At 52.6% G+C, this 15,578-nt stretch overlaps 1 protein-coding gene across 2 annotated transcripts; it reads right to left on the bottom strand.

Moving 5' to 3' along the window:
* Window positions 1-1,569: 1,569 nt before the first annotated feature.
* Dbndd1 (dysbindin domain containing 1) lies at window positions 1,570-10,964 on the bottom strand. 2 transcript variants are annotated; one of them, XM_052167065.1, is made up of 4 exons: window positions 10,745-10,964; window positions 4,999-5,148; window positions 4,342-4,482; window positions 1,570-1,921 (listed from the first exon to the last, which is right to left on the bottom strand). In XM_052167065.1, the coding sequence occupies exons 1-4, from the start codon at window positions 10,962-10,964 to the stop codon at window positions 1,764-1,766; spliced, it is 669 nt and encodes a 222-aa protein (XP_052023025.1). In that variant the 3' UTR covers window positions 1,570-1,763. The 2 variants fall into 2 exon arrangements, with proteins under 2 accessions (XP_052023025.1, XP_052023026.1); XM_052167066.1 differs by lacking the exon at window positions 4,342-4,482 and having other exon boundaries at window positions 10,745-10,775.
* Window positions 10,965-15,578: the final 4,614 nt, after the last annotated feature.

Genomic DNA, 15,578 nt, shown 5'->3' with positions numbered 1-15,578 from the left:
AGGTGGCCAGGGTTCCTGCCACCTCCCTCCTAGAAAAGAGATAGGGGTGCTTAGACTTTGCCAGAAACCACACCAGTCCCATAAAATGCACACGGTAGACCTGGCTGTCCTGGGCCTCCAGAAGGATAGTCAGGCCTGGCTGGCTTCCATGTTCATCTCATTTCACTGGTTAGGAGGGAAGGTCTGGGCAGAGTGCTCCTTCGGCTCAGACCCCCTCTGTTGACTGGAGGAGCTCCCAGGATTTTACTTCTTAGTGATTCCTTTTGGCCTATTATCTTAGGGGCTAGAAATCCAGGACACTTGTCCCCAAACTGCAACTCAAATAAGCACAGCCTGGAACAGCACAGCAGAGCCCCAGGGCCACTTTGATTCCATTCGGAGGGATCAGAAGTCCAAAGATGACAGTGATACCTCAATCCCACTCTGTAACAGTGCCCATGGAAGCCACAGCAGGAAGGTTGGCTGGCGTGGGTGAGGCCCCGGCAGGTGGGAGTGCAGCCGCGGCTGCACGGCTACCTGCACATGAAACAGCGGCAGCAACCGTGTCCTTTGGAAACCAGGCTTGGTTTTCATTTCAGAAATAACCCACATTTGGGGGTCAGCGGTGCAGAGCCCGGGCGGCTCTTCAGAGCCACCGCCTTCTGGATGCTGCTCATGCTCCCAGCGGAAGCCCAGGGCATCTTCTCCCTGGCAGCGTCTGCTGCAAAAGAAAATCAAAAGCTTTGTCTTCCTCAGAAGATGGTGGGCAGCGGGCAGGTCAGCCTGGGGACAAAAAGCAAGTAAACCTTTATTTCAAAACCAGTCTTTGATTCGTGGTCAGAGCAGCCAGTGTGTTTTGTCCTTGTGCACATGAAAGGAGTGTTGAGAGTCTAACCTGAGTCCCCAGCATCTCACAGCACAGTGGGTGGCCAGGTCGTCCCTGCCACCCCGAGCTGCTGCTGAGACAGGTCTACAGTGTTGGAGCCTCCCAACTGAACATCTGAGACAGGATGTGTGGGTAGTCAGGCTAGGCTAGGGATGTGGAAGGCCCCCTCTGACAGACACAGGACTGGGGAGATGGCACTCCGTCCCTCCGAGCACTCTGGGAGTCGTCACTGAGGTTGGACGTTCTGAACTAAGGGAGACGTGGGGCAGCTTCTCAGCTCTTGAATGTCTGTCACACCCACGGAACAGGCAGAGCGGGCCTGGGGCAGAGCCTGGAGACAGTAATGCCTGCCTAGGGCAGAGGAGAGGTGTAATTTCTTAAGTCAAGGTAGAAATCTTAGGAAAGTAACACCCACCACTGCCACTTGGCTGGGCAGCAGAGCCAGCCCTTGACCTACCACCGAATCTGCTTTGAGTTTTTGAGCTCACTGACATTGGAGAGGAACCTGCGGGTTCCTGGGCAGCCCCCATGGACTCAGGTCCCTTACTTTGAACCTATTAGGAATCTCACAAGAGACAGAAGGTCTTGTTCCAGAGACAAGTTTTGACAAGACCCAGGTCACTGCTGTCCGTTCTTTCTCTCATCCCAAGGCAGAGACTCCATTCATTGTCGTCCCTGATTCAGGGTCCAGGAACCAGCTGGACCGAAGGCCACTGGGCCAGACTTGTGCCAGAGCACCCAGAGGCCCAAGCCTGGCACCCGGACTTTGACACATTGTCAGGGGTGATGGCTGCAGTCTTAGAGTTGGCAGAGTGCCCCTTGTGCCAGTGCTGTGCCACGGTGCCACCATGGTGGTCCGGCCCAGCCCTTCAGCAACTCTGGAACAGAAGGAGATGAGCTAATCTTCCTTGGGCTCCTCCACAGTGAGGAATGTGTCCACAATTGTCCCTTGCCGCTCTGGGTCACCGGGGGGCTGTTTCTCACGGTTCTGTTCCGCCCTGGTTTTTGTCCAGGACGGCGAGCGTAGGCAGCTGGCCCGAGATAGTGGGTGCAGACCTGGTGGAAACACAGAGGGTACAGTCTAGGATTCAGTAAGATGGGGGGCTGAGCCTCCCCCACTGTGGCTCTGCCAGTCTCAGCTATGTGCTTTCTGTGTGCACATAGGCCTCTTAGTGTCTGCCACTGCACTGCAGAGTTTATAGGATGGGAAGGGACTTTTCTGATGTCCCCCGGAGTCACTGGGCTTTTTTCCCCTCTCATTGTTTTTTGAGGCAGAGTTTTCCTATACTGCTTTGGCTGGCCTGGAACTTACCACAAAGACCAGGCTGGCCTCAAAATCAGAAATCGCAAATGCTTTCCAAATTCTGGGATTAATGCCATGCACCACTATACCTGACTTCAGTCCGGAGACTGTCCGCCTCATCCCGCATGTCGACTGCCGCTGCCCAATCCCCGACTTCCTAAGTAGCTTTGTACATCTTGCGGCCACGTAAGCCTGACAGTGTCTGTCCCATCATGAAACCTCAGCTCCTGTCCAGGGTGCAGGCTGTATGGAGCTGGGATAACAGTTGGGCTGGAGTCAAGCTGCCCACTGCCTGCCTAGCCACAGATGTCACGGGTCATTTCCTGGCTCAGCGCACACGTGCAGGCTTGAAGGAAAGGCAGAGCTAAGCAGGGTAAGAGCTGACCTATCCACAAGATAAGGCTAGACTCCATTCTGCAGGAGAGCTGGGACGGGAACCCATGAGTTGGAGCCAGGGTCCCCCTCCATGCTGCCGTCCTATCTCAAAGCACACAGCTTCCTAGGTATATGTAGGCCATACCACCAACCTGCAGAAGCATGTGAGCTGACAGAGCCCTCACGGGGGCTGGTGGCACCTTTAATAAGAGAACGTTGGATTCCTAGCAATTGGGAGGCAGAGGCAGAGGCAGGCAGATCTGAATTTAAAACCAACCTGGTCCGCAAAGCAAGTTCCAGGCCAGCCCGACTACATGGTGAGACCTGTCTCAGAAGAGAAAAGAGCGGTGACTTACTTTCATTGGCCCTTGGCACACAGTACAGGCCTTAATCCAGGTCATGTGTGCCTGTCTTGATGTGGGGGTAGGGGAAGCTGTGGCTGGTGGGGGCGGGGCTTAGCTCCTTTGCCTTTCCAACCCCATAGCACATATCTGAGAGTCAGTCACATTTATGGCTTTTAAAAGTGTTGGAATGCCAGGTGTCGTGACTTCAATCCCAGCACTTAGGAAGTAGCTGCAGTTGGATCTCTGAGTTTGAGGCCACTCCGGTCTACAAAGAGAAGTCGGCCAGGGGCTACATAATGAGATTCTTTTTTTTTTTTTAAGGTTCTTGCCCTCCCCCCCAAGACATGGTTTCTCTGTGTAGCCCTGACTGTCCTGGAACTCACTTTGTAGACCAGTCTAGCCTCGAACTCAGAAATCTGCCTGCCTCTACCTCCCAAGTGCTGGGATTACAGACGTGCGCCACCACTGCCCAGCTAAAGGTTTTTCAAAGACAGAATTTCACTGCATAGCCTTTGCTATCCTGAAACTCACTCTATAGTCCAGGCTGGCCTCGAACTCAGAATTTTACCTTTGCCTCCCAAGTGCTGGGATCAAAGATGTGTATAACCAACACTCAATGATGCCATGTCCTTGTTTGAGACAGAGTTTCTTTGTAGTTTTGATTGTCCTAGAGCTCACTCTGTAGACCAGGCTGGCCTTAAACTTGGTGATCTGCCTGCTTTTGCTTCCCAAATGCTGGGATTAAAGGCATGTGCCACTACTACCTGGCTGAGACCATGTCTTTAAAAAAAAATCAAAAAACAAAACCGAGCCAGGAATGTTAGTGTAAGCCTTTATTCCCAGCACCCAGGAGGCAAAAGCAGGTAGGGCTCTTGAGTTTGAGGCCAGCCTGATCTACAGAGTGAATTCAAGGACAGCCAGGGCTACATAGAAACCCTATTTCAAAAAAACAAAATAGAAGGACTGAAGGATTTGCCCCCAGTAAGGATTTGTGGCAAACCTCATGTTCTGGCCACAGGGATTACAACATACCCCGCTGCATGGGGCCCAGGAGAGGACAGAAGGGCAGTGAGGCTGGGGTCTTACCTACAAACCTCTCTCCAGGTGATAGCACCTCTTCCTTTCCTGAGGGGAAGCCACTCAAGTGATGAGGGCTCAGGTTAGCGAATGCCCCCCCCCCCACCTTGTGCTTAGCCTAACTTAAAATCCACACTTAGTAAGTTAAATTTTCAAGGAACAATTATTGGCTTCCCTGGTTCATTTGGAGGAGTCAAGGGGAGGGGACCTGCCTAAGCAGGAAAGAGCGATGCGAAACAGAAGCAAGGAGAAACAAGTACTATATACAGCTGGGTAAAAAACATGTCTACATCGGGATCTGGGGGCCCAGGAACCCCAGACTTCCTCAGAGCTCCTCCTTTATGCCTTCTTTCCCTCAAGCCAGCATGCAGCCTCACCTGCCGGGCACTCAGTGGCAAGGTTTTCGTCGTCGGAGTCCGCAAAGACCTCAGCCAGCTCCTGGTCAGACATGTCGGTCAGCTCAGTGAGGTCCAGGAGATCGAAGTGGACCTCCAGAGAGGAGACACTGCTCAGAGGCTCTAGGGGTCACAGGAGACACAGGCGCCTCTCAGTCCCACTTGAAGCTACCAAGAGCCTTGGGGGCCTCTTTCCACAGACCCACGGGTGACCTGGCACTTGGGTACAAATGTATGCTTTCATACATACGTGCATGCATGCAGGCCAGCGGGTGGCCGACAGGTGTCCCAAGTCACTTCTCTGCTGTACGTTTTGAGATGGGGACTCATGTATTTAACCAGTTTGTCTAGACTGGCTGGCCAGGAGCCTCCTCAGTGCAGAGCGTATAAGCATGCACGGCCATGCCAGGTTTTTCTTACAGGAGATCTGGGGATTCGAACTGAGGTTCTTCAGCTTTCAGAGCAATCAGTTTACCCAGGCAAACCCTGAGCCCCGAGGGCTGCACACTCTAGACTGGAGGATGTCCTCAGCTCCCCTGCTCTGCACACGGACAACTACATGCACGGTTAGCCCCCCCGCTGAGCAGTGTTGCTGCTTTTCACACCCAGGCTGCGGGAAGGATGGTCAGCGATACTCACGCCTCCTCTCCGTGACCTGCAGGAACCCCGGTGCCGGTATTGGGATGCCAACCTCCTCCTCCTCTGCCACAGGTGTATGGCAAGTGTCCCCCGTCTCAGGAGCTGGGACACTCAGGGCAGCCTGTGGTACCTTGACTTCCTTAACGATCTCTGTAACCAAGACAGAGTGTCACCTCCATGCTCATGGGACCCCACATCCCTCCAGGGTGGGGCCGTGCCGCACGTGGGGAGGAAGATGAGGTCCTGGCCAAGGCCCTAAGGAAACAGAGATGCCGCTGCTTCGTTTTAGGCTGTCCTCCCTGGGTGACTGGGCAAAGGTGTCTGCCAGTGGATAGAGGGATGGACACACAGACCACTCAGCACTGCAGCCCAGGGTGCTCTTGGTCTGGAAACTCTACATCAGGTGCCAACGTCGGGCTCGCTGTCGCCACACTGCAGCTTGTCTGGTTACTCGGTGTTTGTTAGTCACTCGTGGCTTCCCGCCTTTCTTCTGGGCACTGACTGACTTATAACCCCCGCCCCCTTGTAGCGTTTGAGTTAAAATGGAAAGGAAGTGAAGCAGGAAGCTGCAGCCTCGCCGCCCACCACCCCTCACCACCCCCACCCCCCACTCCCCCTCACCACCACCCACCACCCACCACCCACCACCCCTCACCACCAGCCCGCACTGAGGTTTGCTGAAGGTTTTTTTTTTTTTTTTTTTTTGTTGTTGTTTGGTTTTTTTGGTTTTTTTCAAGACAGGGTTTCTCGGTGTAGCCCCCCCTGGCTGTCCTGGAACTCACTCTGTAGACCAGGCTGGCCTGAACTCAGAAATCCACCTGCCTCTACCTCCCAAGTGCTGGGATTAAAGGCGTGCGCCACCACCTCCCAGCTTGAAAGTTCTTTTCAAAATGTGAATTGCTTGTCTCTCTTATTTAACAGCTTTCTGTTGGAGCGGAGCCCCTCAGGGATCTGCAGGGGTGAAGACTGTCCCACGCTAGCACTAGGCTTTCTTTCCAGTGCCTGGAGCCATCACCCAGTGGGGTGCTGGGCGCCCCATATAGGATCCAGGCAGCTTCTCCCATGGGGTAGTTTAGCGCTCTTAGCAGGTTCCCATCATCCTCCCCCTCCTCCCCCTTCCCCACACCCCTCCAGAGATCCCAACAGCTAGTCATGTGCACCCGCAGTGCCCGTCCCCTGAGTTACTGTCTTCCCAGAGGAGAGTGTACCACATTCCTGCCTCCCAGCCCTTTTTCCAGTGAGTTCTTCCCATACTCTCCAACTCCCCTCTCGGGTTTCTAGGCCCTTCAAGGGTGTGTCTGAGCCCTACCTGCAGCCACTCAGTGTGAACCCAGGTAGATGACAGCCCTGTGTGACCTGTGGATCTGTGCTGGGATGCACAAGTGTCCCGTGAATTATTTTTGGCAGCCCTGGGTGATGAACACGGAACACACTAAGAACAGCAGCTGCTCTGAGCAAGGTTTGCGCTGAGGCGGCCACAGCCCAGGCTCCGGACGCCGCCGACAGCTGCATGTCAGCCTGGGCTGCCTCTCCTAATGAGACGTGTTGGCAGATGCGTGGCTGGAGCATCCACAAACATTCCAGCCTTGTGGGATACAGAGGACCGATGGTGGGGAGTGTGGATCTCAGATGGGTCAGGAGCTCAGGAGAGGGGGGCTAGATAGCAGGCCACAGAAGAGCTGCGTGCAGGACTAGAGGATCTTCTCTCAGCTCCGCTTCTACTGAGCGTCCAGCAGCTCAGCACGTGAGCCGTGAGGACAGTCCAGGTGGAAGAGAAGACATGGTGTACTGTTCCCACTTTCCTCCATTTTCTGGGGTCTCTCATACTGAGATGGGGACCCCTATCTTCCCCACCCCTTACCCAGAGATCCTGGGGTTACATACTCTCCAGTCCCTGGGACAAGACAAGAGAGGCCTTATTACATCTTTTCGTATTTTGTCCATAAGGCTTTGGGGGTCAGTGAGATGTGGTACCTCTGTGTGGGGTGCTGGGGACCAAACCAAGAGCATCACACACACCCGGCCAGTGTTATCTGCAGCTTTTAAAGTAGCCTCGTGTATCCAGTTTTGGTTCTTTTCCATCCCACTCCGGCCTTGGTTCTGTCTTTATTCTGTAAATCCTGGTGCTTTGTCCTAAACTCAATATGTCGGGGAGGAGAATGAAAACAGAATTGTCACCATCAAGAACATTCTTGTGGTACATGCCCGTCATCCCAAACTAGGGAGGTGGAGGCAGGGCCTGGTGAGACTGTCTACAAACAAGTAAACAGTTACCCTCGAGGTTGGTGCACTGGTTACATTTACAGTCCCAGGAGTTGGGAAGTGGCGGTGGGCAGACCGTGAGGTTTGAAGCCAGAAGTTAAAATCTGCCAAGATGCCAGGCAGTGGTGGCACACGCCTTTAATCCCAGCACTTGGGAGGCAGAGGCAGGCAGATTTCTGAATTCGAGGCCAGCCTGGTCTACAGAGTGAGTTCCAGAACAGCCAGGGCTACACAGAGAAACCCTGTCTTGAAAAAACCCAAAAACAACAACAAAAACAAAACAAAAAATCTGCCAAGACAGTGGAAGCTTCTGATGCCTGTCCATTTCTTTCTCCTGCCCCCACACTGTGTGTGAATGAATGAATGACCCCACCTCTGTGTGTATGAATGAATGACCCCATCTCTGTGTCTATGAATGAATGACCCCACCTCTGTGTCTATGAATGAATGACCCCACCTCTGTGTATATGAATGAATGACCCCATCTCTGTGTCTATGAATGAATGACCCCATCTCTGTGTCTATGAATGAATGACCCCACCTCTGTGTCTATGAATGAATGACCCCACCTCTGTGTCTATGAATGAATGACCCCACCTCTGTGTGTATGAATGAATGACCCCACCTCTGTGTATATGAATGAATGACCCCACCTCTGTGTATATGAATGAATGACCCCATCTCTGTGTATTAGTGGGTGACCCCAGGGCCCCACAGTTAAGAAGTGGCTGTGCTAATAAGAGTCACCTAGGTTAGTTTGTCCTCTTGTAAGCTATTGTGGGAAGAAGGAACAGATCAGTTAATCTGCCCATCCCAGTTAAGCAAAGGTGCCAGGGCAGGCAGAACAGGCAGCCGCGCTGAGATGAATGAGCTCAGCTCTGGAGTCACCCTGGACACGGTGAGGGAAGTGGTGTCTGATGCCAGGGGAGGACCCCAGAGTGGTCCTCAGCCCCCGTACAGCCTCTGTCGGGGCTGCGGCCGATGCTGCTGCCCCAGCCTGTGGACGGAGATGAGGACTTTCCTGCCTTGTCACACGAGCCTTGCCGCTGCCCTAGATCTAGCACATTTGTGACTTGGAAACTAGGCCTCAATCTCATGTTTCTTGCTGTGCTCCCGAGGCCGGGCCACTTTTCACACCACTGAACAAGCGGACAATTAATGACATGAATATGTAAACAGAATGGCCACCAGTGAGGAGGTATGGTCACAGAGGGCGGGGTCACCTGAGCCCATTTCCCAGCATCTCCCCCGAGTCTATAAGGAAGCTGAGACCCCACGTCTGCTCTCCGTGTGGACCACAGCTTCTTGTTTCTCTAAACTCTGGGGGCACCCTCCCTCCCCACTTAGAGATGAGGAAAGGGAAGAGACTTGGTGCCCAAAGGCATCAGGTGGGCTTGTCCAGGAGGGCAGCCTTTACACTCACATACCTGCCTCAACTCCATGATCTGCACACTTCAAAGAAATTCCCCGGGGAATGATGGGACATGCCTTTAATCCCAACACTCAAGACGTGGAAGCAGGCAGACCTCTGAACTCCAGGCCGGCCAGGGCTACATAATGACACCTCTCCCATCCCCGAAATTATTTAGGTTCAAAAACTGTATATTAGGCTTGGCATGATGGTACACACCTTTAGACCCCAAACTCAGGAGCTGGAGGTAAGCCTGCTCTACATAGCAAGATCCGGGGTAGCCAGGGCTACATAGACCCTGGCTTAATAATACTTTATAAAGATTTTAGTTTGGAGAGATAGTTTCTTCAGTGGCTACTGATGAATAACAGGTCTGGATTTAACGTGGAGTACTAGAGGGAGGCTGGTGAGGTCTGTATAAGCTAGCCTGCTCTCCCCCTCCCCGCCCCCCCTCCCCGTGGGCCTGGAGAATGGGACACAAAACTCCATCATCCTGAGCCCTGCTTTTGTGTGTGTGTTTCACATGCTCCAGAACAACGTTACTGTTAGAGTCACCCTTTTTGAAGTCCCACCAAGCACAGCTCACTAGCTCAGGGTGCAGACAAGAAAACACGCTAAAGGTACGTCTCCTTCCAGACAAGCAGGTACAGTACCAGCACATGGTGGGGACTTGGGATTTACTCACTGAATCGGGTGTCTGAGCCCCCCACCCCACCCCTACCATAATTTATACATCAGAAACAGCTCACTCCACCTCTGTTTAAGCTTGTGGGCTGGGCTTGTTCTTTAAGAAAGAAAACCCTCTGCCCTATACAAGGGGCTGCCTGTACTGACAGCCATGCTATAGCGGAGGTCGGGGCACAGGCAAGTTTCCAACATCATACAGCTCAAAGAATAACCCTGAGCTCTACAAGCAAGCCTTGCTCTCCAAACCATCTACCTTCTGATCCCCACGGAGCTGCTGTTGGGAAGACGCAGGGTCTGGGGACTGTCAATCGCAAGAACATTGATCTCCCATGCAAACAAAACAAAGCACAGCCGATGCCGCTGGCTGGAAAGGGTCTCGCGCTTAGGAGGATAAGGGTTTTCACGCAGGACACTGCTCGCCGCCTGTAGACATAGGAGCCGGCTTGGGGACAGCCCCCAGGGGGCAACCCTTTGGACTTGAGAAGAAGCCATCCTGTGGCGGGGCTGCAAGCGGAATGGCAAGCTATCCAAATCCTCACACACTTGGCTCCTTGGGATGGGATCTTCAGGAAATCCTAGAGGTACTGGGCATGCTAAGCAAGTGAAGGATTGTTCAGATTACATCCAAGTTCCCACAGCGATGGATCCCTGGAAAGCTAAGACGCGCGCGGGGTGGGTGATTTTAAGAGTTTCCCCTCTATTCTCAGCCACCTGCCGGTGGGCACACTCCAAGGAGGGCAGACCTGCGGTAAGATCTTAATCTCAATGGCCTCCAGCTGCTGGGAGAGGCTAAGGAGAGAGCACCCATTCACACCCTCCCTTCTAAATAAATACATGGCAGCTGGGCAGCCTGGACGCCGCTGCCCTGCAGCGCCAAGAGCTCGGGTGCATGCGCCATGACCTCACCAAAACCCCGGCTCAGCCCGGAGCCCCAGACTCCCTTCTGCCTCTTGTCATTCCTCCTGGTATCGCCGCCGGGGCGAACAAAGCCAAGGCGTGAACAAGCGGGTAGCATCGCCCCTACGAATCGCCTTTCCAGACCCCTAACTCCGGTCCCTGCGCCCCCTCCCCCACTCCCAGCCTCGGCTGGCAGGGGGCTCAGGACGCACGCAACCCCTGGTCACCGCCTTGGAGGGTAGTCCGCAAGGCTTCCTGAGCCCGGAGCTCGCAAAGCAGGGAAAGAGACGCAGTCTGTGTTTGCAGAGCCGGGTACCCTCCCGTTTCCAAGGATCTGGCCCGGCCCCCTCCTCCGCCCCTAGCTCTGAGTCTGACGGGCGGGCTCAGAAGGCATCAGCAGGGTCTCCAGGCCCCGTGAGCAGAGGGCCAGTGGGCAGAGGGAGGGGCTGCGGCTTGTTGCTCGGTTCTGGGGACCGGGGTCGGACTCACCTCCCGGACCAGCGCCTTCGGGAGACTCCATGCGGCCAATGGGGTCTGCGAGGGGTGTGAGGAGCGGCGGCGACAGCCCGGGTGCCCCAACTGCTCTGGTGACTACTAGGTCCCGGCTTCGGGCACAGCGCATCGGGGCAGCAGCTAAGGGGCCGCGGCGGCGGGGAGGAGCCCGCGGGGCGGGGCGCGCAGCTGCTTCTGGCGCCGCTCCCCTCCCCATCTCCAGCAGCCAGCAGCACAGGTGCAGCCCCGCCCTGCTCCTCGCGCGCCCCCTGCCGACCCGGCCAACAGCACCCCACCCCCCACCCTTCTGCAGGGACTTAGCCCGGTGCGGACCTCCGACTTCAGCTTGCTTCCTTGGTCCAGGGCTCCTGCGCACTGGCTTCTGTCCATCCATCCATCACAACCTGGGCTTTTGTGGGGCGCCAACTACGTGAGGAGCCTAGCAGAAGAGTTAGGCGACGAGGTGCCACAAGACGGGCCAAAGCAGCACCAGAACCGTCAACTGATAAGCCTAGAATTGTGGGCCTGATTAATGCTATAGAATCCACATTGAGAATACAGAGTCTGGGCAGGGTGGGGGTGACCTGGTAAAAGGAGGCCTCGGATGTATTGATAACTCACGATTGGAATCCCATCTCTAAATGTCAGTCCTGCACCAGATCTGCTTGCATTGCTCGGTGTGCCAGATAGTTTTATGTCAACTTAACACAGCTGAAGTCATCTGAGAGGCGGAACCCCAATTAAGAAAATGCCTCCATTAAAAAAAAAAATTGTTAAAAAGCCGGGCGGTGGTGGCACACGCCTGTAATCCCAGCACGCTGGGAGGCAGAGGCAGGCAGATTTCTGAGTTCGAGGCCAGCCTGGTCTACAGAGTGAGTTCCAGGACAGCCAGGGTTACACAGAGAAACCCTGTCTTGAAAAAAAAAAAAACCAAATCCAAAAAAAAAAAAAAAAAAGCCAGTAAGTAGCGCTTGCTCCTCCGTGGCCTCTGCATCAGTTCATGCCTCCAGGTTCCCGGTTCTGACTTCTTTTGATGATAAACAGTGTTGTGGACATGTAAACTGAGTATTCCTCTCCAAGTTGTTTTGGTTGCGGTGTTTCATCACAGAAACAGTAACCCTAACTAAGACACACAGTATCTCTTTGCTTCTTCCAGTGATCTAAAGAAGGTGCCAGGTGTCTCCGGTTGCACATCCAGGGCTAGAAGTCAGAAGGCCCAATCTGCAATCCTTTTACACTTTTACCAAAAAGATGAAACAAGGCAAATTATCAGAAAGGATGAGTAGCTGAAGAGGCTGAGGGGGGTTCGAACCGATGGAATGAGTTGGTACTGCCTTGGGCAGAGTGGACAGCTCTGACCGTAGCCAAAAAGCTTCATTCAGTCAAGTAGGGTCTGAGTCAGAGCTCTGGCTTTCTGCCCAGCTCTAGTGGACACAAGGTAGCCTGTGGCCTTTAAGCTTGAAGGCCGATTTCAGAAAGTTAGATGTTCTTCTTCTCTTTAGTTTACAAAACAAGGGAACAAACCCACCCGCTGGTTAAAGCCCTCTGAGACCCCACCAGGCCAGGCCAAGCTCATTCCTTGGTCATTCCTCTTCTCCCTGGGACAAAACTAGGGTATAAGGTTAGCTGGGGGGAGGGGGCGCGGATGGGTGGCTCAGTGGTTAAGAGCTCCAGACTGCTCTGGAGTTCAAATCCCAGCAACCACATGGTGGCTCACAACCATCCGCAATGAGACTCGATGCCCTCTTAGGTACCTGGGATCGCAGCACACTGTGTTTTCCAGAATGACCTTGGCAGTTAGAATGTCATGGAGCCAATAAATGGTGCAGCACACCTGTCATCCCAACGCTTCACAGGTGGAGGCAGGAGAATCAGGAGTTCAAGATGGGGTCTGGCTTTGAGGTCAACCTTGGCTACACGGACCCTGTGTCAACAAACAAGCCAAAAATGCTGGAAGTATTTCTTTCAGAACCACACCATCAGGACTGTGTTGGAGCCTGTGACCAGCAGTAGAGTGTAGTAGGTGTGAGGCCATGTGACTTTCAAGGCTAGGTCATTAGAAAAAGAAATCCAGGGCTGGAGAGATGGCTCAGCAGTTAAGAGCACAGACTGCTCTTCCAGAGGTCCTGAGTTCAATTCCCAGCAACTGTATGGTGGCCACAACCATCTGTAATGAGATCTGACACCCTCTTCTGGTGTCTCTGAAAAGAGCATTCTTTGGAAGACCGCCCCCCCCTTTTTTTTTTGGTTTTGTTTCGTTTTTTTCGAGACAGGGTTTCTCTGTATAGCCCTGGCTGTCCTGGAACTCACTCTGTAGACCAGGCTGGCCTCAGAAATCTGCCTGCCTCTGCCTCCCGAGTGCTGGGATTAAAGGCGTGTGCCACCATGGCACGACGGAAGACTCCCTTAAAAACCAGGTCTCTGTGCGGTAAGAAGAGAAGACCAGGCTACCCGGCTAACACTGTGCGATCCCAGCTCTAGGCTTGCTGTAAGAGAGTGGTGAGGGGGCCTGGGTGAGGGGGCCTGGGTGAGGGGGCCTGGGTGAGGGGGCCTGGGTGAGGGGGCCTGGGTGGGTTGCCTCACAAGCCCCACGAAGTCATAACCATGTCTCAGATTCATGGACAAAACAAATTAGCTCACTGTACTATAACCCAGTCAATAGCCAGAGCCGTCATTTTTGTTTAGTGGTGATTTTCATTTTAAAGTTGAATACATGATAGAGACAGGCCCTTGTCAAGATTTTCGAGCTGGTTACCCATACCCAGTAACTTCTGAGGCCTGTGGCGTTTTATCTTTGCTGTCCATTATGGGCCTTCTCAAACACACGGTGGACAGACTGGCATCTTACGACCACCTATGACCGCACCCCAACCCGTCTACACTTGGTCTCTGCTCAGGCGCTTTCCTCTACACTAAGTTGTTCCGAAGCATTTCCAAATGAGTCGGTCATTGCACTTTCAAATATTTCAGTATTTACTTCTAAAAGTTTTGTTGCACCACTACCCAAGCCTTCAGCATCCCGAGGCAGTGGACTGACGTAGTTTACTTAGACAACCGCATGGCTTAAGAGAGGCCAGACCTTAGATGGCTGGTTGGTTTAGGGCAGCTGTGTTTGCTCTGGGATTCTGCAAGACACTGATGCCATTTGTCTGAGCTGCACTGCTTGATGCTAAGACTTTTCTTATGCTGGGGGTTGGAGAGATGGCTCAATGGTTAAGAGCACTGACTGCTCTCCCAAAGGTCCTGAGTTCAAATCCCAGCTCACAACCATCTATCATGTGATCTGATGCCTCATCTGGTGTCTGAAGACAGCTACAGTATACTTATATATCATAAATAAAGAGGACTTTCTTAATGCTGTAGGTGTTAAGAAAAGGCTCATTTCTGAATACTGTAACTTTAATTCTGCAGGAAAAGCCCAGATCAGGGTGGATCTTTCTGGAGCCTAGGGAGCCTCCAGCTGTTCGTCTCTGTAATCCCGTATCAGGAAATCAAGCTGTTCTGTTGATCTGTGCCAAGAGAAAATCCTATTTCTACTACCCCGGACGAATCTTCCTGTTTTTGCCCGGTTTTTTTTGTTTTTTTTTTTGTTTGTTTGTTTTTTGTTGTTGTTGTTGTTGTTGTTGTTGTTTTGTTTTATTTTATTTTATTTTATTTTATTTTATTTTGCTAAATGGGGTTGCTGTATTTTGGATTCTTTTGGTTTTGTTTTTTGTTTTATTTATTTATTTAGAGATAGGGTTTCTTCTGTGTAGCCTTGGCTGTCCTGGAACTTGCTCTGTAGACCAGGCTGGCCTCAAACTCAGAGATCCAACTGTCTCTGCCTCCACAGTGCTGAGATTAAAGGCATGCCCACCGCTCAGCTGAAAGGAGTTGTTACAAAATTTATTTAAATCAGGATTCCCCAGTAGATTAATGACGCACCTAGCTTGTTGTGGATATGTGCTGAATAATTACTGTGTTTCTGCTTGGTTTCCTCTGGAGACGCCCCTTCCCCTCCATGCTCACCTAAGCTCACTAACAGTGGGCAGACTGGTGCTCATGTTGGACCTTTGTTAAGGTTTACTACAAGTAAGCCACTGTTACAACGCTCACAAGGATTCCATGCTGTCCTTCCAGCGGGCCATTCTTCAAGACTCTGTGTGTGGGGGGGGGGCTGGGTTGGGTAAGCAAACAGGGATGTCTCATTGCTAGGAGCCTCAGATCCCCAATACGAAGCAAACTTTCTCTCCTGCTCATCTGGATGGCGATGCCTGTGTCCACTTATGGGTTGTGAAATCTTCATCCCCAAAGCAGGCAGGGACGCATGACCTGCGGCCCCTTCTCTTTCTGAAGACTTAAGAGGACACTGTAATGTCTGCGGAAATACTCTGAACTGCATACAGCGCCAGCCCCTGTCCTGCCCCTTTGTTGTTTTTCTTTGTTTCTTTCCTTCCTTTCTCTTTCTTTCTTTCCTTTCTCTCTCTCTCTCTTTTTTTTTGGATTTGGTTTTTTCGAGACAGGGTTTCTCTGTGTAGCCCTGGCTGTCCTGGAACTCACTTTGTAGACCAGGCTGGCCTCGAACTCAGAAATCCGCCTGCCTCTGCCTCCCAGAGTGCTGGGATTACAGGCGTGCGCCACCATCGCCCAGCTCTTTTTTTTTTTTTTTTTTTTTTTTTTTTTTTTTTGAGACAGGGTCTTGGTATAAAGTTCTGGCTAAAATAGAATTCACTATGTAGCCCAGGCTAGCTTCTGACACATGTAATCTTCCTCTCAGCTTCTCCAGTGACTGCAGGCATAGGATAACAGCCCCGCCTTTTTCTTTCTGGAAGCCCTGCTCAGTCTCATCAGA

Source organism: Apodemus sylvaticus, chromosome 21 (genome assembly GCF_947179515.1).
Source record: "Apodemus sylvaticus chromosome 21, mApoSyl1.1, whole genome shotgun sequence".
NCBI classification, from domain to species: Eukaryota; Metazoa; Chordata; class Mammalia; order Rodentia; family Muridae; genus Apodemus; species Apodemus sylvaticus.
Note: the sequence above shows the minus strand (reverse complement) of the source record. Positions and strands in the feature narration are given on the sequence as shown.

Excerpts from the sequence above, each read along its gene's own strand:
- Dbndd1 (XM_052167065.1), bottom strand. The coding sequence starts at position 10,964 with ATGGGGAGGGGAGCGGCGCCAGAAGCAGCTGCGCGCCCCGCCCCGCGG. Across the intron at positions 5,149-10,744 it reads CGAAGGCGCTGGTCCGGGAG|AGATCGTTAAGGAAGTCAAG; the intron begins GTGAGTCCGACC and ends TCTTGGTTACAG. Across the intron at positions 1,922-4,341 it reads TGCCACTGAGTGCCCGGCAG|GTCTGCACCCACTATCTCGG; the intron begins GTGAGGCTGCAT and ends TGTTTCCACCAG.